Raw genomic sequence first — 24041 nt, 5'->3', positions numbered from 1 at the left:
ATTGTTTTATGATAGTTTTGTAATCATCTTTAACATTAGGCTACATCCTGTAATAATATGTACTAATATTCAAATCCAGACTTCCCTCACATTCCACTGTTTCAATGTCTCACACAATTATAACTTTTCACTTTTAACTAACTTTTTTACGCCGCTTGAAAGCAGCAAATGTTATTTACATCTCATGAATGGTCCAGTAGAAATTGTTCAAAATTACTTAGAATAAAAATCTTATTAGATTTACATGCATTAAAGTTAAGAACTTTTTTACTTACCCTATAAAGTTTCCGTATTGGAGATACAAAGTTTATACGACCACAATTATATAATAACGTTTCTTCTGAAAAGACACCCTTTTCAGCACTACTACATTCCAAATGTTTGGTGGACCTTTTTGTTTTTGGTCATGTCATGGTCTTGATCTTCTTAAAAAGGATGTTGATTATGTCAGTTACTCTCACTTAAAGCAATTTATCATGAATAATAATAATCATCATCATTATTATATTATTACGCCCAACTTGGAGATAATTCACCTAACCCATAATCCTTATATACACTGAAGTCTACTTCTGAAGGCTTTTTCTTCCATTATTTTCTTCAGATAAAATTGTAAATATAGGCATTTTTACAGCAATGCTTTCAGTTTGTTTTGAAGACTGATGAGCCTGAAAACTGGTAATTTAAAGTGTTAGAGTCTTCATCACATAGTCAAAAACTTTGCAAAGTGCACTCTGAAAGCAGAAGGCATTTAAACTGTCTGCAAAAACAGCTGCAAAAAGGCACTCATCTTAAATTTGGTGGCAGCTCATTTACCACCTGTTCTGGTGTTTTGAAACACTTACTTAGCAACAGTATGTAGTGTGAATATCCTATAAACACATTATATCAAGCTCAGTAGAAGCCGTGATGTTGCATCAACATGTATTTTTAGGCCCCTGAAAATATTAATACTAATGTTAGCGTTTCATTTGCATTGCCCCAATTCAGTGAGTGTTTCATTAATCCGTTTTTATCTGCTAAAGGAAAGCAGTAAAGCATTCCTCCAGTAAAAGGATTGTGTTATCTCAGAAATTTTGTTCTGCTCTCATGGGAAATAGATTTTGTGTGTGTGTGTACTGTGTGTGTTGGTGTGCATGTGTGTGTGTGTGTGAGTGTGTGTTTCTGCTTGTCTCTTCATGCCAGTTAACCATAATTTTTAATTATATTTTATGCCCTATTAAAGCCTTACTTCATCTGTAAAATGAATTAAGATTGTTGAAAGAGAGGGAGAAGCAGAAAAAGGAAGATAATGAACAAAAAGAAAATGAGAAATTGGGGGGGCTGTTCTCACGAACTTTACACAGCGAAAATCAGACTTCATATGTAGCATGTACACTCCATCACCAGAAAAGGTGATCAACACATTTACATTTCACAAACATGTCCTTATTAAAGACTAGGAAAACCCTCTTCTGGTGCTGTACCTTAAAGATTGGAGGAACTTTTGTAAACATTTGCTGATTTGAGCTTTTTTTTTCTAAAATTACTGCAAAAAAACCCTGTGTTAGCTTACATTAACAAAGTTTTTTCTTTCTCCAATTAGGTTATAATTTCTCAAATATGAGGTTTTTGACAATGACAATGTGTAAAATATTTTTTAAAAAGGATGAACATGCCTTTTAGGGGTTTTTAGGAGATTGTGGGTTAGATAAAATGAATCATTGGACAGCACTAACTTTGACATAAAACAGATTAATTTGACTTGTGCGACAGTATGTTGATTCTTTTTGTTGTGTGGATCAAACTGGATTTAATGACTTTCCTGTGGCTCTTCTTTGTTTTTAATCTAGCACATGAACAGTCGCAGACATAAAGACAGATTGGCAGGAAAACCCCCAAAGCCTAAATACAGTCCACACAGCAAGAGTCCACCTACCTCCGGAGTATCGGTGAGACACAAACACACATTCACACACACAGAACCAGTCGTTAAATTGCAATTTACCTATTTTTCCATCAATGTCAACAATTTGAGAACTATATTGTTCAGTGTATGTGTTGTCATATAGAGTTCTCTAATAGCCTTTTTGTTTATGTCTTTAACAGCTTCATTTTTTTAGTTAGTTGGTATTTAGTATTCCTTATTTGTCAGTTTTGCCATCAAAATCATATCAAAACATCTTTTCTGACAAAGACTAAAGCCTTTAATGCAGCAAAATGTTCTTCCAAACAATAATGCTACCCATTTGACAGCAAGAGCCCTTCATGCTTGTGGCAGCTGCCTTTCAAAGACATTGCTGGTAGAGATGACACAAACATCAATATTAATATGAAAGACATAAAACTTGTCAAATGTGCTTCTGCCACTCAATCACATTTGGAAACAGAAATTACTGAAAATCCCAGCTATGGATGCATCAATGCCATTTTTTTTAGACTGAGTACAAGTACATGTTTTTCAGTACTTGCCGATACCAATACCTTAATGAATAACCTACTTAGAATTCAGTAGTTGTTAGTGTAAATGAGTGCAGTATACCTTAACAGTTAAATCATTGCAATCTAGTTGATTTTAAATGAAATGCATCAGCTAGCTGTGTTACATTAGTTACCCTGGATCGAATAGTGTTGCAGTAGAGAAATGTAGATTTTGTTCCGCATCAGAAAAGTACTTCTGTACAACTGTAAGTAAAGTAAAAACCCTGCTCTTCATGTCTTGTTTCACAGTCTCTGTAGCACAGTGACAGCAGGAATCACATCCAAGGCTAATGCATCCAAGGAGCTCATTTGTCCAGTTTCACATCTTGTGGAAGTCTTTTGATTGGCTGACTGAGCAGTAGTTGAATGTCCTCTAATGCCAGACATACACTGTGTGATTTTAGAAATCTTGTTATTTGGTAATATCACACACTGTACATTTGAATAGACCATCCTGTATGGACAAAGCCTACAACTGATATGCTGACACTGTGCGAAAACACTTGGTCCAGTTGACATGTTTCATGAAACGCAGCCGCTACAGGCAGCTCTGTCTGAGGACAATTATCGTTAAACTTGTTTCATTCAGAACAACATGCTGCACATCCATGTATGGCGCAAACACACTGAGAAACTGAGCTACAGTAGCACTGCTAACTTGTGCCAGACTGTGCACTGAAAATAAAACTAGGCGATTATGTACTTGGTAGGACAGTATAGTCTCTCTTCAGCCTATTTTACAAAGACAATTTAAAAAATCAACTTATTAACTGGATCCTTGCAATTCTATTCAGTCAAACAGAGTAAAGGCAGCATTATTCAGATTTTTTTAGCCTCAGTGTGGTCACCTGTGTAAGGGATATGGATGAGATTGTGTGTTTCACATTCAACCACCATGGTGTCAGCAACACTCTACTGTGCGAGCAGACCCTCTGTTCAATTCATGGGGCTGATACAGTGTTACTTTATAAACACTAGACCTCATTCCCCAACTATTCTTAGGAAAAAAATTCTTCTTAAAACCCACATTTTCCCACGTTTTCACAATGATTCCAGCATTCATCAAGGTTTCCTTATTTGGGATTTGTTCGTAGGTGAGAACACAATCTACACACACTCAAGGGCATAAAGATGTGAACAATTCTATGGTTTAAGGACACATCATGAATCTGACGTAGACTTTTTCCTAGGACCTTTTTTTAAGAACAAATTGAAAAAAAAAGATTTTTGTGAATGAGGCCCACTGTTAGCTAGCTAGATCGAAATATATGCCTATGAACGCATTTAGCACAGTAATAACTAGGGATGTACATTCTGTCCAATTTTTTTATTTAAGGATCCATAAGAGGCCATGAACAGATATCTAGTTAACTGCAGGGAAGGAAAAACAACACAATAAATGAATGAAGTAATGAATGAATTAATGAATACATTTTGATTGAAAATAATATGGGACTGTATCTTTAGATGACAGCACTGGTGTTGCTAAAAAATATAGCAATACGCAGAGGAAATACAACTTAAAACATATTTCATTATTTAAAAACAGCCGAGAGAAATTGGTAGGTTTTTGTGTTGCAAGAATAACTGAGACTGCCTCTTCAGATGCACTAGTAAGCTAGCAGAAGGTAACAGCATCACGTTGCACGCTATTGAGAACTCGTTGTAATTTACACAAGGTATTTATTCCTCCGTGGACAATGTGCCCATGTATTATAGAGTAGTTAGTTCTCTGCCTTCTCAGTCACATCCTTAACAACACATCCTTGGTAATGCCCTCACATTCAAGCACTTTTGTTTTGGAGTGGCAAAGTATAACATAACATACTTGCAAATATGAGCAACACCGTTGCATTTCACTGAGCATAAGAATAGCATACATATGAATAACGTACATAAGATAACAAATACTTAAATAGTGATTTCAATATTTGAACACTGTTAGCTCAAACAGTTAACAGAGTGCTCGGGTACCTGTGCACATCCCTAGTCATAACAATAGGTTAAACATCATAGTTGTGCAAAGCCATTTTTTGGTGAAAACATACTGAATTGGCCATGAATAGATTCCTCAGCTGTGACCTGTGCGACAGAATGCTTTGGTATTACTTTAGATTTAACAGGACAAATAATGGCAGCTAGTCTAGGCTACTGAAAGGCAGGAAAACGTTAATACATCATGAAACAGCTGATCAACCACTTCCATCCATTGGATCAGATGTCTTAGAGTTAACTAAGAGACAGAGCAGCTTATTGGATACAGGCTGGACCTAACTTTGCAGGAAGGTAGATCTCCAGGACCAGGGTTGGAGACCACTGTTTTTGATGTTACTGGCAGCACAGTTTATCACACAGTTTATTATGAATAGTTAAATTGATTTCACAAAGTACAGTGAAAGTACAATGCTATGTGTACACATGCACAGACACTATTCTCATAGTCTTCGTTCTGATTTGTCTTTTAGCAGAGTGTCAGGTGGAATGGCTATGCAGGAGGGGCTGTGTCAGCCATGAAGAAAGTCTTTAACCAATACAGTCTCACCTCTTTGTCTTCACAGGTAAGTAACAGACCAGGAACTCAGGTCTGGCTTAGCTGAAAAAGAATAGACGTATACCTAGAATTTACTTGATTCAAATGTGTCATTTCCACGTGAATAAAATACATTATATTAATACAATTTTTGCCAAAAGTAAACTGAAAGACAAAATTGTGTGGAAACTATTCAAGGCATCACTTTTATCAGTGATGTAAAAACCACCTCTAAGGCTTACTTATCATCAGAACTTTCAGATGCGCGCTGTATATTATAGTCCAAAGCAGACCTGCATGATGCTGTATTGCATTAAAGTCCACCTGATAAAGAAATCAAAATGGACATTTTTTGTTAGTTCATGTCCATTGTCATAGTAAGCACCATTCATCATACTAAATCATATCATTTAAAATACAAAAAGTTTGTTTTTCTCTAATCTTTCCTAGAAATGTAATGAATTTTGCATCTAAAACGTCTAATGTTTTGATTGCATCACCGTGCATCAGCGGGTGGGGAAAAATATTAACCAGAAATATCATGTTTCACCTACTTCTTCTTGCACCCCTACCTATCATCAAGAGAAGAAGCTGGCTCAGAGACCCTCCCTGATACTCCCTAGTTTTACTCGTACAAAGTAAAATTCACATTACTTTAAATCTAGAGGCTGCATTTATGATGCTGACCTTTCTGGCAGATTTTGAAGATTTGGTTTTCACCTTAAAGTGTGTCCTCATTATCATATTGATGCTAATCAGGGTTGCTTTTCTGCTAAAAGCATTTTGAACATTTGACTTTGGCAATTTTCATTTGACTTTGGAAAGGGTTTGTTTCTCTACACACTGTTCATAATCATTCTGTAACCTCTGTCCAGACCTGTGATGACATTACATGACTGACGTGCCTATTGGCTGTGGTAACTCATTTCCGTTCACCACATATCTCACTGCCGCTATCTCTCTCTCTCTTCTTATCTCTTTTAGACCAAGCTGGCTCTGCAGAAGCAGTTGACTAAAAATTTGACGACCAGCTTCCTTCCCACCCATATAACTCCGCCCACTCTGTGCACAGTGGCGGCCAATCCCCTTACACTGCGACACCCTGCCGGTGCCGCCTTCATTCAGACACCGATCTTAGGCCCCACCCTCTTTCGGCCTGCTCCAGGACCACTCCGGGCCACACACACACCTGTTATCTTCTCTCCTTATTGAAGTATGCATAGAAATACTAGCACACGCACACATATTCATGGTGTGAACATAGCGTTGCTGACATAATGAAATCTTATATCCCTGAAATGGTAATTTCATAGGAGTAGGAAAAAAAAAAAACTAATGTATGTTAATGTAACAGGGTTTATTCTATATTATTTCAGGCCATTTCTATCATGAAATGTTCATAAAATGCAAAGAACAGCTGGTGTGTCCAAATTGTGTAGAAAAAAATATAAAAATTGGAGTTATAAGCTTTTGTTATGACAGCGACGATAAATATGATTTAGTCTTACAGTCTATACAGATACATATACACTTTATACATGTTAGAAACACCTACAGTGCACACAGGCCCCATTTACACCTGGCATTAATGTACGACTTGGTGATCTGGTCATAAGTGGACAGCAGTAACTATAGGTGTGAACGTGTTCTTGAAGATGCACAGTGATCCGATCGCTCAAACCACCTTCAGAGGTGGTCAGGGAAGCATATGGACACCTAACATTCGTAATGTGAACCCTAAAGAGTCCCTGATAATCCCTAGTAACAAAGGAGGACCACGTCATCAAATGCAGTGTCACAGAAGAGATCAAAGCAGCTGCATAGCTTCATTCTTTGTCTCCTGTCCCAGTTGTTTGTGTTACCAGTCTAGATCTGAACATTTGTAACAGCTCGTATGTGTGCACAAACAAGGTCTTGTGGCACAAATGCAGTGAGAGACTGATGTAGAAAAATCAGCGGCACCCATCTTTCAGTCATGAAACCTAATAATAAGTGGTCACTAAAGATGCATTCAAAACATATGGAAATGGCAGGAGTGAATGCAGGTGCGTTTCTGTCCACTTCTGATCAGATCATTGGAGGCAGATGCAAATACCAGGTGTGAACAGGGCCACAGACTCTAAAAACAGAAATGCATTGGATTTACTTGATTGAAATGTGTACCCTAATTTCTACATGAATAAAATGCATTACCTTGTTCTCAAACGTAACCTACAGTCTTAGCAAAAAAGATTCTACAGTACTGTGCTAAACTCAGAGAACCTCCTACATTTGTTTGATTTCCAGTTTAAACGGCCATTAAGTACAAATTCTTTTTGTGAGATATTTCCGAGAAGATATAAGATAGTCCACTAGCATAAGGAAAGGAAAAGTTAAAGGAAATTAAGTGAAAAAACAGGAATTTCCCAGGAGTTTCTAAAACTAGAGTTCAAAAAATGATTAAAAGGTACAGAGAAAATTGGATTTCTAACAACTGTACAAGACCTGGTAGAGCATCAATACTATCCTCATCAGATTAACAGCACTCATGAACAGCTTTCATCTTTGAGAGAGAGGAGAAAATCAAGCTCTGCTCTTGCTTCAGATCTGAAAAAATCTATCCGTTATCCTTCCACTATGGGGAGATAACTCAACACTATGGGTCTGAAAGGATGTGTAGCTTTCAAGAAGCCCTCCTGAGAAAAGGAAATAGATTTTAAACAAGAGAATATTTGCAAATCGGACAAAGAAGCTGCTGGTGTTCTCAGAACAATGGATTGACCATTCCAGAGTCCAGACCTCAACATCACTAAGCAACTTCTAAGATTGAATATCCCTGCAGATTTCTATGAAAAACTGAAAGCAACTCTCCTGGAAAGAGTGGAAGCTGTAATAATTTTTTTACATTTAGGAATGATATTTGATATGATATTTCATTGCTGAGGTTTCATTTTGACTAGAATTGAAATAAACGATGAGTCTCTGAGTTTTATGCAGTGCTATATTACATATTACTGTAAACAGCAGTTTTCCATCATAGAGAAGAACTATTTTATCATGCAAGGAACTGTTTATGCATCCAAAAGCTTCTTTGAGTGTTCACAGTTCTATCATCATAACCATCACTGTTACTAAAGAATCCCTAAAGAACGTTTTTTAAGGATGTATGTAAATTGATAGACACGTCGAAATAATGTACAGATTTGAATGAAGTAAATTCAGTGCATCTTTTTTTCAGTGCAATGTCCAAACTGACACACACACAAACACCCACACATACACCAGTTCCCTGCACTCTCCTCTAAGACTGTGGCACTTGCTAAGGTGTCACTCTTGAACTATGCAGCACAGAGAGGTAGAAAGCAAGAGATAGACAGTGAGAGATGGATGACTCCAGAGAAAACAAGAAAATGGAAGCATAAGGAGGAGAGTAAATGCACACACCCCCCCGCAGGCTGTGGGTGGGGCCCTAGGGACCTCATTGACCCGCCCACCTCTCTCCATTCCTCCAATGAGGTGTTAAGTGATAGGCCATGCCTCCTGGGAATTTCAGCTTGAGTGGAGCCTCTGGCTGGGACCTCGTATGATTTTATAAGACATTAATCATAGTTTTTATTGTGTAATTTATTAGGAAAAACAATAACATTAGAGACGTAGAGCTAATTTTTAGTGAGACAAATGCAAACATCCCTTTACTCGATGCCTCATGAATATGTTTTTTTATCTTTTGACATTGTTTTCTTTTAATAATTGTTTATGCCTTTTATTTTTCATCATCATTTCACTTCAATAGTTCTACAGTATGAACAAACATGTTATTGCTCCCCCAGACTTGACCAAAAGAGCCGCCGCTTTGCATCATGGGTAATCATCATGGAGTTACGCTGAATGCAGGTGTAACGGATCGAGATGACAATTTGCAGGCAAATCAGCCCTCTATTGCTAACACGTATACACGCGCGCACACACTCGCGCACAATCAGTGTTCCAATTTCTTCTGCATAGATTAGGTGATTTTGTGAGTCAGGCAGACACACACACACAAAGATGAACACACACACACACAAAGATGATTATGGTGGTAGTCACAGTTTGACGTGGCCTTTCATGTCGGTATATTTTGCTCTCAGTATTGTCTCATTAAGGCCTCACAAAGGTCAGCCTGTCCGTCAAAATCTGTCTCCCATCTCGCGTTGATTAAGATCTAAACTCTCCCCATGTGATTTGTGTGTGTGAGAGTGTGCGTGTGTGACAAAATAAGCAGTCAGAGCCTGATCTCAAGACTTCATTCTCTTGTACACACTCCATTCAGTCCGTGTGGTACAACCGCGCCCTCTGCTGTCCAGAGCATGTAGCACAGTCAGAGCCCCGTTCTGATTCTAATCTAACCTAACACAGCCAAAACAGTTTCTAACATGCCCTTGTTGACTCGTCCTCGCTGTTTCCTTTTGGGTGGAATCCCAAAATGCCATCTTAAGTGTCTTACCACAAACAGGTAGGCCTGTTTCACACATACTACCTGCTGCGGTGACTGCTGCAGCTTCCGTTCATATGTACAGCGCGTGTGCGCTATGGACCTGTGCTGCAGCTCTATATTGGAAATGGATGCTAACTGTAAGCAGGCTGTTTTTGTTGCTGTGCCTTAAATACTGACTTCTTTGTTCTCATTACTGGCCTGTATTGTGTCTTTCCAAAAAGCAATTTTGGCTGAAGCACTTCTAATAATAAACTTACAGTGAACTTAAGCTATGTGTTTCAGCACTTGCCAGCCCTGCTCGGTAAGTTTGCATGGTCTGCTGCTTCGTGGCTGAGCTGTCTTGTATCTATTTCACAATAATAGCACTTACAGCTGACCAGGGCAGAAATTTCACAAACTGACTTGCAGCAAATGTGGCATCCTATGACAGTGCAATGTTTAAAGCCACTGAGCTAATCAGTATGATCCATTCTAGTGCCAATATTTATCTTGAAAATCGCATGGCTATGGGCATGATTTTATACACCTGTTAGCAGTGGGTGTGGCTAAAATACCTAGTTAGAAGGGGTGTCCACATACTGTTCTCCATATAGTGTCAATGTGTTGGTTTTTCCATCTCTGTTTCCATGCAAATTATTTATTTTTAAAAAGGTCAGGAAATATCAGTTTTCCAATTCTATAAAAAGACAATTTGATACGTAGGTTTTCATAGTTTGATTCACTATATTTTGCCGCATAGCGTGTGCAGCATATGGAAAAGATAGACTCGATGCCTGTTCTCTAGATGCTGTGCTGCTTCTGAGGTGAACCCTCATGCTGCATGAACGCTCTAACCTGATATAATTGGTAAAATGAAAAGAGATATTCCACCATGCAGAGGTAGTATGTGAGAAACAAGCCTTGCTGTTTGTTTTGTGCTGGGTGAGCATCAGCTCAACAGAATTGTAGACTTCAGCAGCAGAACTTGCTCAGAAATCCTTGTGATCTGACACAGTTTCTTTTTCAGTCTTAAAAAAATAGCAGACAAAGCGGTTTATAAACCAGAGCAATAAAATACTGTAAAATATTAAAAAACAATTCAAAACTAAAACATTCATTTGCTACGTTCAACTATGTAGCACACTGCTGTATATATCACACATGACTGTGTTATTCTACTAGCTTGCTAGTTAGTTAGCTAAGGGCAACATAGCGAGCAACACTAAAAAAGGGCAGTGCAGCACCCGACGTAGGTGCTACACTCTTTAAAGCTGTGAGGAGAAGTCAACAAGAGCACGCTTTGGAAATGATATTGAAATGTTTGCAGAATTCCTAATCTGATCCAGGATTAGTGTTTTCTTGCTTTGGGGGGTCTGGGGCTTCTTAAATCCAATTCTGGATCTGCTGTGATGTGTGTTGCTCCTGCTTTTGTCTGTTACACTCACTACATTCTTCTGTTGCTGTATTTCCATGTTCTGAATTATTAAGATATTTTGCAAAGTTTTTATGAAGATTACTTTAAAAAATGTCTATCTATATTAGGTTAAAGTTTATCTGTAGATCTGAAAATAGAGTATATAGAGTCTTTATCAGATTCATTATTGTCATTATTGTTATGATAAGAACAATTTCTATCTGAGGGTCTATTGTTTTGTTAATACGTACAAAGATACTGGAAGAAGAAGATACTCCCATAAGGATTTGGTGTATTTAGTTTGTGATTAAAGACATGGGAGTGAAAAAAGCTCCAAAGCCTGCAGTCATGGACAAATCCTGAGGGGCATCTCGGGGCGAATCGGGGCTTCTGTTTCTGCTCCTTTTGAGGAGAGAGTACCCCCTGGAGAAGCCCCCCAGCCCTACACATGGACAGAAGTTACCATCAGCCATGCTGGAATATGCTCAAACAGGGCAGAACCTGGATCAGAAAAAAAATCGACTGTGTTACCATTTGGGATGTACAAAGTAATGACTTTTCCTGGATTTTCAGAACTTTTGGATACTCCTGCTTCTCTCTCTATGTGTGTGTGTGTGAGTGCGTGTGCTGATATTCTTTGTACATCCTGGCGAACCCACACTCACTTGGATATGTGGGCGTAAAAATGTGAATGAAGTTTGGCTGGGCTGCTGGTCGCTTCAGGCTTAACTCCTGCCTCCAGAACTGCTGTTGTGGAGATGTTTAACATGCATTGTGGCCTGGATAGGTCATAATGTAACTAGCATGCTAGCTGTGTGCTGATTACTAATAGATTTAAAGGGAAATTCAACAGATTTTTTTTTTTATTTCTGTATAATTCAATCATTGAGATGCGAGCGTCTTTCAGAGTGGTTTGATTTTAAGTGGTTTGCTGTAGAGAAACTTACTGACTCAGATTTTCTTTGCGGTGGTGGTGAAAGGAACCAGAGGTTGTGATGTCTGCACATATGTTGCCACTTTATTTGCTAATCAAAATGACCAGTGTGTTCTGAGTATTTATATGTAATGTTCATAGTGGCAAAGTAGTGCACGATATTTTTGTTGCACCTTTCAGCCATTAATGGCTTTTAAAAATATGTTTTAGGCCAAAATCTTGTTGTAAAACAATATGTCAGGCATCAGAAACTGTATTTGTGATCTTTTCTTATTTAATAGCTTTCTGTGAAGGAGCTTTCAGAGGTATTAAACTCTCTGGACATCTGGTTCCTATCACCACCATTCTGAACAATTCTGACTTGGTACATTTCTCAAGAATAGTGCATTTCACATCAAACCACTATGGATGACTGTGTACATGCAGAAATTTTGAAAAACTTGGTTGGAATTCTCCTTTAAGTGCTTGATTTCATTTTCCATGCATTGTCCCTGGAATACCTTGTATATCTTCTCTGCTTGTCTCCTCTTCAAATTCAGTATTTTGAGCAATAACACTGTTTTGGAGCTGTAACAGCCATAATGAAGTCCGATACACTTTTCCTTTTGTATAAAAAATGGAAATTTAGCCATGATTTGTACCTTTCTCTGTGACATTGGCCATCTCTCTCTCTCTCTCTCTCTCTCTCTCTCTCTCTCTCTCTTGCTCTCTCTCTCTCTCTCTCTCTCGCTCTCTCTCTCTTTCTGTTACTCTCTCTCTCGCCCCCTCCGTTTTGTACAGACAGTGTTACTGTTTGTGTAGTGTCAGAGAAAGAGGGGGTCTGTGACATTTTCCTGGGTTTATTTTGCACTCTGCAGAGATTGAATCTGTGTAATGGAACGTCTAGTATGACAGGGGGCAGCCATGGCAACGTCAGTTGCCAGGAGTGACGAGACAGACGAAGGCATTTCCCAGCACTTTACACACACATACACGCAAACACAACTGCAGAGACTGTCTTCAAAACTCTTGCACGTACTTTCCTGGTTCTGTGATAGAATGAACTGCTCTTTATTTTCTTGTTATAACAGGGCAGCTGCTAGGATCGTCTGCTAGGCTCCTGTAACAGGCTTTCTCTCTTCTCTGTACTCACAATGGCAAGTGTTTCATCCATAAGCTCCAGTAAGATGTTTTTACACTGCAACTTTTAGCATAACTTTGATTGTCATGTGCAAAAAAGTCAGACACCGCCCTTCATTTATTAATTTATATAAGTTATTCATTTTCCAGGAGATATTTATAAAGAGATTAGACAGAAAGCATAAGGAAGGGGAAAGTCAAAGGAAAATAAGTGGGAAAAGCAGGAATTCCCAAACCTGGAGTTCAAAAAATGATTAAAAGTTGCAGAGAAAACCAACTGCAAGACCTGGTAGACCACCAAAACTGTCCTCATCAGATAAACACTTACAGCTTTCATCTTTGAGAGAGAGGAGAAAATCAAGCTGCTTCAGATCTGAAAAAATTCACAGGTGTTTCAGTCCATCCTTCCACTGTGAGAGGACAATTCAGCAACTCAGAATCTGAAAGGATGTGTAGCTGTGAAGAATACCCTGTTGAGAAAAGCTGGTGTTCCCAGACAAGGGACTGACCACATTAGAGTCCAGACCTCAACATCACTGAATGCGTGAGATTATTTGGACCATGAGAAGCAGAAAATGCAACCAACTTCTAAGACTGAACTTTGGAGGTGTGGAAAAACATCCTTGCAGATTTCTTTGAAAAATTGAAAGCAAGTCTCCTGAAAAGAATGGAAACTGTAATAAAGACAAAGTGGACACACTAAATAAATGTAGTTGTTGAGGCTTCTGTGTCGTTTTCTGTTCAGTATGTTTTCTGCTTTTTTTCCTGACACTGAAAAACGAATAACTTGTGTTTAAAAGCTGTATTGACCGGATGTTAAATAAATGAAGGGTGGTCTCTGACTTTTGCACAGTACTGTGTCTTACACTGCAAAAAATGACATCATGGTGAGTGAAAATACAATCTCACTACGAGTTTGTTGTAATTTGTAGATATTATTTTAGTGATTTTTCTTTAAGAATTTCATTTGATTTACTCTAAGTTATGTTATGAAGTGAAATGATTTAAGATCACTTTATATACAGTGGCCCCAAAAGTATTTGGACACGTGTCACAATTAAAAATACATTACTTTCATTGTGTTTGAGAGCAAAATGTCAAGCCAAGTATTGTTTCCTTTTAAACAGACTCCAAGGCTTTTTGTTTGGAAATATTCTTTCAAAAGGTTTCTGGTGAGTTTAGATTGTTGTAGTTTGAGCAGTTTCTTTTTGGACTGCTTCCAAAATGTCTTTGTACATGTCTGAGCTCATGATCCCATCGAATGAAAAACAGAAAAACAGCCCCAGACTTTAACGTTTGCTCCTCTGTGTTTTCCAGAACTCTTAGTTCAGTCTGCTTGGAACTCTTCTCCAGACTTTCTCCACTCAGAGAGTCTACAATAAACATATGAAGTCACCTAAAGAACCTCTTTAAAGTTTACTAATGGCTAAATTATCTAAATGCTTTTTAGGGACCTCTGTAAATAAAAATAATGATAATACATTCATAACAGTTTCATAATGAGAAAAATTTAATATTTAATTTCTTACATTGAAGATTTTTTCACTTGTCGAGGTGTATATTTTTTGCAGTGTGCACAAAAGCACCCACACAAAGGCACACAACAGAGACCGACATGAGCACATGGTCAAAAAGCACAAATGAATGTGTCCAGTCTGCCACATACATACTTATGTAATAATTCCATCTATATTTCTGTGTTGAGAGGGAGTCTGGATGTTTGTGTGTGAGTGTGTGTGTGTGTGTGTGTGTGTGTCTGTCTGTCTGTCTGTCTGTCTGTCCGTCCTTGTCTATATGTGAACTGTGCTGTTCAAAAATCTGTGAAATACCACATCAAACAAATCAGACATTTCTAAAAGACGTTGGTCAAACGAGAAGATGACCAGTACTCTCCTGAAAGGGACATGGCCAGTATTTATGGATGGAAACCCATGTGTTATTTGTTCATTGTACTATTGTCATTGCGTCTGATAAGAACAGTAAAAGGTGATAAAAGGTGAACGTATTTTGAACCGTTTTTGATCCTCGCTTGTCCTTACGTTGGTTTTGCTGTTTCTCTGTACAGAGTGTGAGTGTGAATATGAATGAAAGTGAGAGAGAGAGAAAGAGAGAGAGAAATAAATCAATTAGATCTTCCACTACAGCATGTGCATGTTGTTTCTGGGGCTTGTGGGAGCTGATATTATTGGCAGGGGTGAGACAGCTCATCATAACGCCATGCTCCGTAATGACAGAGGCGTCAAAACAGCCCTGAAGCCTGAGGCCTGTCTAATTCACCTCCCCAACTCTATCACTCACCCTCCTATCCCCAACCTGCTCAACTTAAAGGGGAATACCACTGATTTTCAAAATTTCTGCATAATTCAATCATCATCAAATTAACAAAGTCATTCAAAGTGGTTTGATGTGGTTTAATGTTCTAGAGAAACTTAGTGAGTCAGAATTGTGGTAGTGATAGGAACCAGATGTCTAAAGTGCTCAATACCTCTAAAATCTACCTAACAAAGCTAATACATGAAATTGTTAAGGATTCGCTACCTGAAGCCTATTATTTTGAGATAGTTTTCAGAGATGATTTTGGCCTAAAACATATTTCTAAAATCCATTGATGGCAGAAAGATAAATGCAGGGTGTTGTAGGACAAAATAGTTGTAAGGCAAAATATCATTTAGATAGTAAATAAAATGTCTAGTCTGCAGCCCCTGGTTCATTTCACTACCACTGTAAAGAAATCAGTAAGTTTCTCCGTGCTGAGCCATTTCACATCAAACCACTCTACATGTCTTTGTTTGCATCTCAATCATTGAATTATGCAGAAATTCCCCTTCCACATGAGCTACATACTTAATTTGCTTTTTAATATATGTGGGAGGCAGAGTAGACATTCACAGCGGACATACAAGGAAAGCGAAGGCTTATTTTTATTGATTTTTAATTAACAACCAAAAAAACAGGGGTTGTTAATAATAAAATATTAATCAGAAAATACTGACAATTCCAGCTAAACAATAGCGATAGTGTAGCAAATGATCAATGTTTTTCACATCTCTTCTGTTGTCAGATAAGCTAATAAGGTACTTCAGGTGCTACTCAGTAAATACATAGTCTTAATAAAGACTATATGAAGGCTTAGAGTTTGAATATTTTGATTTATGAATGTGAAATTTAGCTAGCAATTAATTTATTAAATAATAGTGCTGTTCCCTGGTTTTGTCATAATCAAGGAACCAAAGCACTAAACTCTTCCACAATAAGGAGAAATCTTCTCACAACCAATCAGTAATAAATCTAGATATGTCTTGCCACAGTCTTCCAGACTATGGACAGTACCAGAAGAGACAGAGAACCATTTTAGATTGGTTATCACAAAAACAGCAATTAGTAACAATATCTGATTAAAATATAGACATTTTGCAGTGTAAATTTTATGAAGAAGGAAAGCGATTACTTGTTACTCCAGCACCTCTGCCACTCTGCAGCATGGTCTCCAAGGTCAAATGCCAGAACTGCTCGCTGCTGCTTGGGAGTTGGACGTCTGGCACAATATTCTTATATGATATATATATATATATATATATATATATATATATATATATAAATCATTATTTTGAGATAGTTTTTAGAGATTATTTTGGCCTAAAACATATTTCTAAAATCCATTGATGGCAGAAAGATAAATGCAGGGTGTTGTAAGGCAACACATATATATATGTGTGTGTGTGTGTATTTAATATAAGTATATTACAGTGATTTCACACGGTTAAGGACTGTTATTAGGCATGATGCAAAGCCAACCTCGGCCAAATCACAGGTTTATTGCTTTTAGAAAACTGCAACAAAGCAATACGATGTAGTTTATGAATGTTTTGATTTTTTGCAAAGAATTTTATTAATTATTAACATGCGTAATAAATTGTTCTTCTGCCAAGTAACATCATTTGTAAACAGTAGGCTACGGTTGCTAGGCAACACAATGATCTTCTGTATCCTTTCTGGCAGTCAAAACAATGACTTGTTTCTTGGAACTATGACTTATGTCAAAATAATGCCTCATTTTATTAAATTTTGGTAAAATTGTTTAAAAAAAAGAAGTAACTGTTATTAATGGTAAATTGAAATTTGGAAAACATAAGTTGTTATTTTGAGATAAATATAATGTAAAAAGATAATGTCAAATAAAATGTAAATAATGTCAAATAAAATGTAAAATGAGATTTTGAGATAATGAGTTGCAGTTTCAACATCAAAATGTTGATATACTGCTGCCAGAAACAAAGATGAAGAAAAAAAAAAATCTCTCCCTGGCAGAAAAGGGTGTGCACATATTGAGTATTTTCCTACTTCAAACGTGGCTCAGCCAATGACATTTTAGAACTGAGACTATCCTTTTTACTTTATGGATGTTTTTTTCAGATACATACACCGGCAACTTTACAAAATAGAGAAAAGAAATAAAGTAAAAAGCACTGTGCAGTTCTAACTGTAAAATTCTTTGATAAGTTCTAAATTCACCTTTCAAAGAGTTTGAAACATAATTAATACGGCAAAGATACGCTGTAAATTGACAGGAGTCTTGTGATGCCCTCTAGTGGCCAGGAAAACTACTGCAGACGCACTGCAGCACTGAAGCTGCAGACTTACTGAGGTCTGAACCCTTTGCTGTTCCTGTTCCTCCAGGCTGGCATTTCCTCTTTTAATGTTTCTTTGAATGGACACTACCGGCTAAAAGTGTGGACACAAGTGGGGTTTGTTCTTCAAAAATGAATTCATTCATTTTCCAACAACTAGCTAAGTTCTGACTATGCCTTTTTTAGAGTCTCTCTCTCTCTCTCTCTCTCTCTCTCTCTCTCTCTCTCTGATACACACATTTTATCAGAGATCTACTGCCCGGAGGGAACAGGCCCCATTTTAAGGTCACTGCAGACTTAGCCAAGAATGAAATGAAATACCTGCACCATATAAAGAGAGATAAAGGCCAAATAAAAAAACAATTCTGTCGCTTTGTCCCCAAGGAGCGATGCTGGCACAGTTCCAGCAGGGTTCGGACACAGAGAAGATGGACTCGGTTGCAGCAGTAATGGAGCTGCATGCTGGGATATGGGAATGAATACGGCACTTGACCTTAACTAAGATTGGTTCACTTGCACACTCACTGCTGGTGAGGGAGGGAATCATTGAAGGGCCCCACGATACGATACTATCCCTATCACTACCTGAGCTGCTACACGATTCTATTGATTCTACTGTGTTTTTAAAGATCTATGATATGCTGAGTATTGCAGTGTGACATATTGTAGTACATTGCAAGAACCATCATCTTTAAGAGTGTACCAAGCAGGACTGTGTTGCTGCAGATAATCGAAACTAGACAGGCTGGAAGCAATATTGAATTTGCTACCATGCTAATGTAATCTTCATTACAAGACAAAAACTATTCTAACAGGTGACGTTTCACAAACTAAAATAATCATCATAAATTAATAATGCACTAAAATGTATGTATTATGTGCCCTGTGGTAACCAGAATGTTCTAAGCTTGATATGTTTTGCCGTATGGTCATTTTACCCCCAAATCTGGAGAAATGTTACCGTAAAGGCTGAAGCCTCCGAATTATGAAGCTATTAAGCAGCTGAAATACAAACATTACAATACCCAAGCCAACACTGCTGCACTTTGAATTGACATCATACAGTAACTTCACCAAAACACCCTAATGCCTGAATCAGACATGCCTACCTTTGCGTGGCGTGAGCGATGCCGCAGCGTGAGTACTACAGGTTGCATGCACTGGCCTTTCATACTCATTCTTAATAAAAACGTAATTTATAAAAGAGAGTGGCCTGTGTGACTACTACAGATCGATGCACCACTTCAGAGATCTATTGAGTGCTAATAGCTCCCCCTTGTGGAGATTCGTCAGCCTGCTAAACGCCAGAGGGTACGTGTGGGAGTCGCAAGCTAAGTTCACAAGACACGTTGCAGCTAATTAAAAGCTTTCCCTCCAACATTTGCATATTTAGCAAATGCTTTGTCCAAAGTGATATGCAGGTGTAGGTGAATGTAGTGTGAGGAGTCTTGTTCATGGACTGATATAAGCAACGGTATTTCTGATTCCTGTCTGCTGGACAGTCCATGATAAAACAACTTCTCAGCTCCATCTTGTGGACTAAATGCTGTGAATGCTGTTATCCTCACCTATTGCATGAGAAACACTCTATAAAAACAAATAAAGAAGCATAAGAGAAGTGAAACACAACTTTATTACTCAACAAAATGCCCCAAGATGTAAAACATAAAAGAAGTGAGTCAGATTGACCTCAGGATTTCTCACTTTTGCAGTAAGTAGGCACAAACACCTGATCTGCTGGAGTTGCTCCTTTATGTTTAAATCAAGCTAATCAGACTAAAAAGTAAAAAAAAGAGAGCACGTTCATTTATAATGAGTGATGATTTACAGCATGTCAGAATAAACAAACAAGTAGAAACAAAGTGTGCAGTTTTTTTTTGTCTTGTCGCTGTTCATTTTGCGGCAAAGTTTTTCACGTGCGTGCTTGTGTCAAACACAGATGTGCACAGATCAGAAGGTAAATTGTGTTGTACTTGCTGCATTTTTAAACAGAGCTGTCATCTTCAAATCGCTAAAACAGTGTTTCAGTTAATTGAATTGTGTTTTCTATTTGCTGAAATAGCACAGTCAGTGGTTTTGGATGGCAAATGAGATTACAGAGATGGGCAGTTCATTTCCTGAAGGGAAAAATGTTTGCTGCAAAGTTTCAGCCAGTTACAACATGCTCACTACGCTGAACTAAGTGTGTTTGAGCAGGGAGAGTAATGTCCAGTGCTGCACACTTCCATGACCTGTCCATCTCTGGATTCATCAGTAACATTTACATAAATTTACATTCTGCATCAGCAGGTTCGAGTCTGCACTTCTGAACTTTGGACTGAAAGTATCTGCACATTCAGCAAAATGCTTTTGCTTGTTTATATGAGCTAAGAGTGAGAACTAATGTTGAATTACACGCTTTTGTTATCGCCAGCGATAACTGTGACTTCTAGGAGTTATATGTATATGATAAAGTGACCAGTCATATGATTTGTATGTCAGTAACACAGATTCCCTTTCATAGATTCAGTTGCTCATATATTTACACACACAAGTATGTGCATTTGTAATTCAGTGCTGAAGTGAAACTGGTGTTTTCTTACAGGCGTATGTAAAAGTTTGAACAACTCCAATCAGATTACATGTTATGTTGATGTTCAAAGCATGACATTTTATGAGTTACATCTTCTACAGAGAACAAACATCTGCACATTTTAATGCACAACAACTGTTCAATTGCTGAACTTAATACAGTGGATTTTTAGTCAGCATATTGAACTCAGGAAAAAAAAAAAACAATAACTGCACTAAAATTTGCTGAAAATTTTGTAGTTAAATGTATTCTCTGTAGAGGATGTGTTAACTTATTTTTACTTAGAAAATCAAAAGTACATGTAATCTGATCAGGAGTGCATACGAGTGCATACAATACTAAATGATACAATCTAAATGTCCCATTCTTCATATTCTCAGATTTTCCCCCATAATAATTCAATAATAAGAAAAAGTTGAACAATGTTTTCAGTGAGTTATGGTTAACAAGCATGAATGGAAAAGCTCTCAGAAATCCATTAAATTCTACACAGAGTCAAGCCTGGAAATATTTTTCTCCATCAGCCAACAGAAACTGCACAACAGAAACTGTAGACCATATGAAATACAGCAGACCAAGAATTAGAAATATCAGTATCTCTCACTATCAATCTATCTATACCTACAGCTTATTAGATCATCACTGTCAAGAGAAAACCTTGTATCGCTGAAACTGTAACTTTATAGGAAAAAGAACATCTAATGTAAGTTAATGTAACAAGATTTTTCGTCCAAGCATTTTTGGACCATGTCTATTGGTCCATTCATCACGAAACAATCAATAGTAAACGAAAAAAATATATGTTTTTACATGGTTAAAAAAATAAAATAAAAAAGTTACAAGGCTTTGATATGATGGTGATAATATGTTAATGCTAGTTGTCACTCAGTCATCAAGTAGTGATCAGTCATACATACATACATAATGCAGTCCACTTACTTTTGGCACCCCAAACCAAGATAAGACAAGACGGCAGCAGTCTGTCAATAATAATAATAATTCCTCCTCATCTCTATTCTTTGTGCTTTTTTCTCTCTCTTTCGTCTCATTGTTTCTATTACTCTTATTCTCTTCCTAAGCCATTAATTTCTCCATTACTCTTTAAAAGTTTCCTCCCCCGTTCTCTCTCTTTCTTTCCACGCTTCTATCTATTTATCTAGCTAGCTGTCTAGTGAGCCACTGCCCTTGTTCTTGTTGCGGCTGAGGGGAAAAGTGGACTTGCTCTGTGGTTGAGTCATTTTGCTGGCCAGGTAAACAAAGGGCTCGATGAGTGTACGTCTTTCGGTCACTGAAACTTCCCACAGCCGGACCTTCTCCTGACGTGCCCACTGCTGCGCAGCCTCGCTGTCCACTCTCCTGTGCTCCGCCAAGTCCAGCTTATTCCCCAGCACCACGATTGTCACCTGGAAAAAGAAAGTTAAAGTGGTGATTTGGCTAAAACTCAAATGAAAACAATTTTCTCCATATCCCAAATATAGTTAAACAGCCAAGACATGCTGTCTGTCCCTTTGCTTCTTTATTGAGCTGCTAAGTGATCTCAAATTGACTTGATTATGCAATTTCTGACACTGATATAGTGTAATCTATAAAAATGGACAAGAGCATGTGACACAGCTAAAACAGTCCTAGCAGCCATCTTGAAGTCTGAAATTTTGTCTGTGCTTCTTTTTCTTTTTTCTCTTGTTTATGATTTGGAAAAGGTGATTCATGTCATTATGTAATTCACTATAAAGGCCTCACTCAGCCTACCCTGGCATGCCTTCAGCTCGCTCAAAATGCTGTTGCAATGCTACTCTGTGATGTGAATGGTCAGGCTGCTCATTCCACATAACCATAGATCTGTGAGGTTCTCTGATCTGCTGCTTTTAACTGTTGCTTGGTTAAAGCTTTTACAGTTGCTGACTCAAGACTCTAGAACAGTCTACCTATTGACATACTGCAGGTGTGTTCTCTCCTCCTTTAAAGGTCTAAACTGAATTTAATTTATTGTAAAATTTTGTCATTTTTTTGTAATTTGGTGTATATTACATTTTGTAGGTTTAAAAGGTAGCCTTATTCTGAATACTGCCTTTACAAAATGTAACTCAGACTGAATAGAGTTACTTAATTTTTGTATTCTGAATATATATTCCCAATACTTGTTTTCAAAACTTACATCCCAGCCATGACTATATTTGCGCTAAGGAGAAAACTGTATATTTTTTAATCTTTTTAAGAATTTGCAACCTTGTTGGTATACAGTTACTGCATGAGTTTCTGAGTGTGTAAGCCCGTTTTGGTCTCGATGTGATTCCAAAACATAAAATGCTATCACAAAAGCATACTTCTTTTTTGTCGCGGCAGCGGTCAATCTCTTTCTTCAGCGCTTCCATGCGTTTGAAGGACTCCTTGCTGTCGATGCTGTAGACCAGCACAAAGCCGTCCGCGAAGCTGAAGTAGTGGCGTGGGAACTCCAAGCCTTCACGTAGGCCTCGTGTGTCATAAAAACGCACCTGCTCACGTGTGCCGCGGTCCGTCTCCACTGAGCCAATGTAAATGTCTTCCAACGTCTCCATGGGCTCAGAACCTTCCATCAAAACAAATTTGTGTTCTAGTGAAGCAGCGCTATATGCTATAATTACATATTACTGTCTAATTCACATGGTCGTTGTATTAACATATTAGTTACAAAGTTATTAGCACATAAAATTGGCACATGAAATCTAATGTTACTGAACATATAAGTCTAGCTGCTCACCAGCAACATGATTGGCATACAGTAACTGCTCGAGTATGGCAGTCTTCCCCACAGATGCCAGTCCACACACGACCACCTTACAGCTTTTGCCCATGGTCACCTTCAGACTGAAGTCTCATTTACTCTAAAGGAGAAGGAGAAATGAGACGTATGTGAGAGACCTTCTTGAGGAGATTAGGTTGAAGTTTTCCTAAAATAGGCAAAGTAAGTAAGCTTCTTGTTACTGTCCAAGAGGCGAGGAGCACTCCTCTTACTGGACGCTGCTTTGGCTTAAATTATCCAACTTAATGTCTTAAGATGTCAAAGTGTATTTACATTGTTACTACTGTTACAATAAAGCAGTTCTCTCTATCAGGGTCCCTGTATAGTGGAGCCCCTGTTCCCTTAGACATAGTCATATCAGAGAGCTGCTATTATCCCATTATGATAATGACAATAATAAAAAACATCTGCTGCTATCAGTGACTATCCAACGAGGCCGAAGTTGGCTTCCTATTCTCCAGCTTCCTGATAGAATTTTCCTGTTTCACCTTAAATGGTGCAGCACTTACATTCTGGCGTCTAATGCGCCACAGTGTAAATGCAGCACCATTTAAGGTGGAACGGGAAAGCTGACTTCAGCTGACTTCGTGACTATCCCAAAACCTGTCAGTGAATGAGAAACGTCTCTGTTTTGTCTCTGAAACACAATGGAGTGTAAATTAACATATTAAAATCCTCACAAAAATGCTCTGAGTCTTACAAACCTACGCAGCCACAGCCTAAACATGGGGCCAGCCAGTTTTTTAAGAAAACACAGTGCGGGTAACTAACAGGAGCCGTTACGCCCTACGGCTGGCAAAACACGTATAACACCCATTCTATAACACCCATTTCTAAAAGACACCGTTTCGGACGTAACAGTAAACTAGACAGCGCGGCTGTCACAAAAATATTAATTAGAAATTGTACAGATAAGCTACAAGCTAAAACTCACCGCTGGATCTAAGGTGTCTGATCTTCCTGTTTACAGTCCGTCACAGTGCAAACAGTACTGAGGAAGGACAGAGCGCCCTCTAGTGTCCGGAGAATTACAGCATGATTCTCCTCGGTCATCAGCAACAGCAGCCTTCCTGAGCTGAATCTGCTGCGTTGTTAACATTAGCACAGAAATTAAATTTGGCACGTAAGAAAAATAAAAATAATAATAATAAAATGTATATGTATATATAA

At 38.0% G+C, this 24041-nt stretch overlaps 2 protein-coding genes across 2 annotated transcripts in view; one reads left to right on the top strand and one right to left on the bottom strand.

Annotated features, from left to right (window-relative positions):
- Positions 1-6302, top strand: part of znf385c (zinc finger protein 385C) — a 140107-nt gene extending 133805 nt beyond the window's left edge. Inside the window, exons 8-10 of the mRNA XM_036590549.1 lie at positions 1833-1931; positions 4926-5018; positions 5975-6302. Coding sequence (XP_036446442.1) covers positions 1833-1931; positions 4926-5018; positions 5975-6202 — 420 coding nt within the window. The 3' untranslated portion in view covers positions 6203-6302. The remainder of the gene's footprint in view (positions 1-1832; positions 1932-4925; positions 5019-5974) is intronic.
- A 12832-nt stretch (positions 6303-19134) lies between these two features.
- Positions 19135-23879, bottom strand: nkiras2 (NFKB inhibitor interacting Ras-like 2). The gene is made up of 4 exons (XM_036590008.1): positions 23806-23879; positions 22830-22953; positions 22417-22658; positions 19135-21495 (listed from the first exon to the last, which is right to left on the bottom strand). Exons 2-4 carry the CDS (start codon positions 22921-22923, stop codon positions 21253-21255), a joined length of 579 nt encoding a protein of 192 aa, XP_036445901.1. The 5' UTR covers positions 22924-22953; positions 23806-23879; the 3' UTR covers positions 19135-21252.
- Positions 23880-24041: the final 162 nt, after the last annotated feature.

Source organism: Colossoma macropomum, unplaced genomic scaffold (assembly GCF_904425465.1).
Source record: "Colossoma macropomum unplaced genomic scaffold, Colossoma_macropomum, whole genome shotgun sequence".
NCBI lineage: Eukaryota > Metazoa > Chordata > Actinopteri > Characiformes > Serrasalmidae > Colossoma > Colossoma macropomum.
Note: the sequence above shows the minus strand (reverse complement) of the source record. Positions and strands in the feature narration are given on the sequence as shown.

Bases quoted from the DNA above. Each gene is read 5' to 3' on its own strand.
- nkiras2 (XM_036590008.1), bottom strand. From the start codon at position 22,923: ATGGGCAAAAGCTGTAAGGTGGTCGTGTGTGGACTGGCATCTGTGGGG. The intron at 22,659-22,829 runs GTGAGCAGCTAG...TTTTGATGGAAG, and splicing joins GTATGCCAATCATGTTGCTG to GTTCTGAGCCCATGGAGACG. The intron at 21,496-22,416 runs GTATGCTTTTGT...TTCTTTTTCCAG, and splicing joins GCTGCCGCGACAAAAAAGAA to GTGACAATCGTGGTGCTGGG.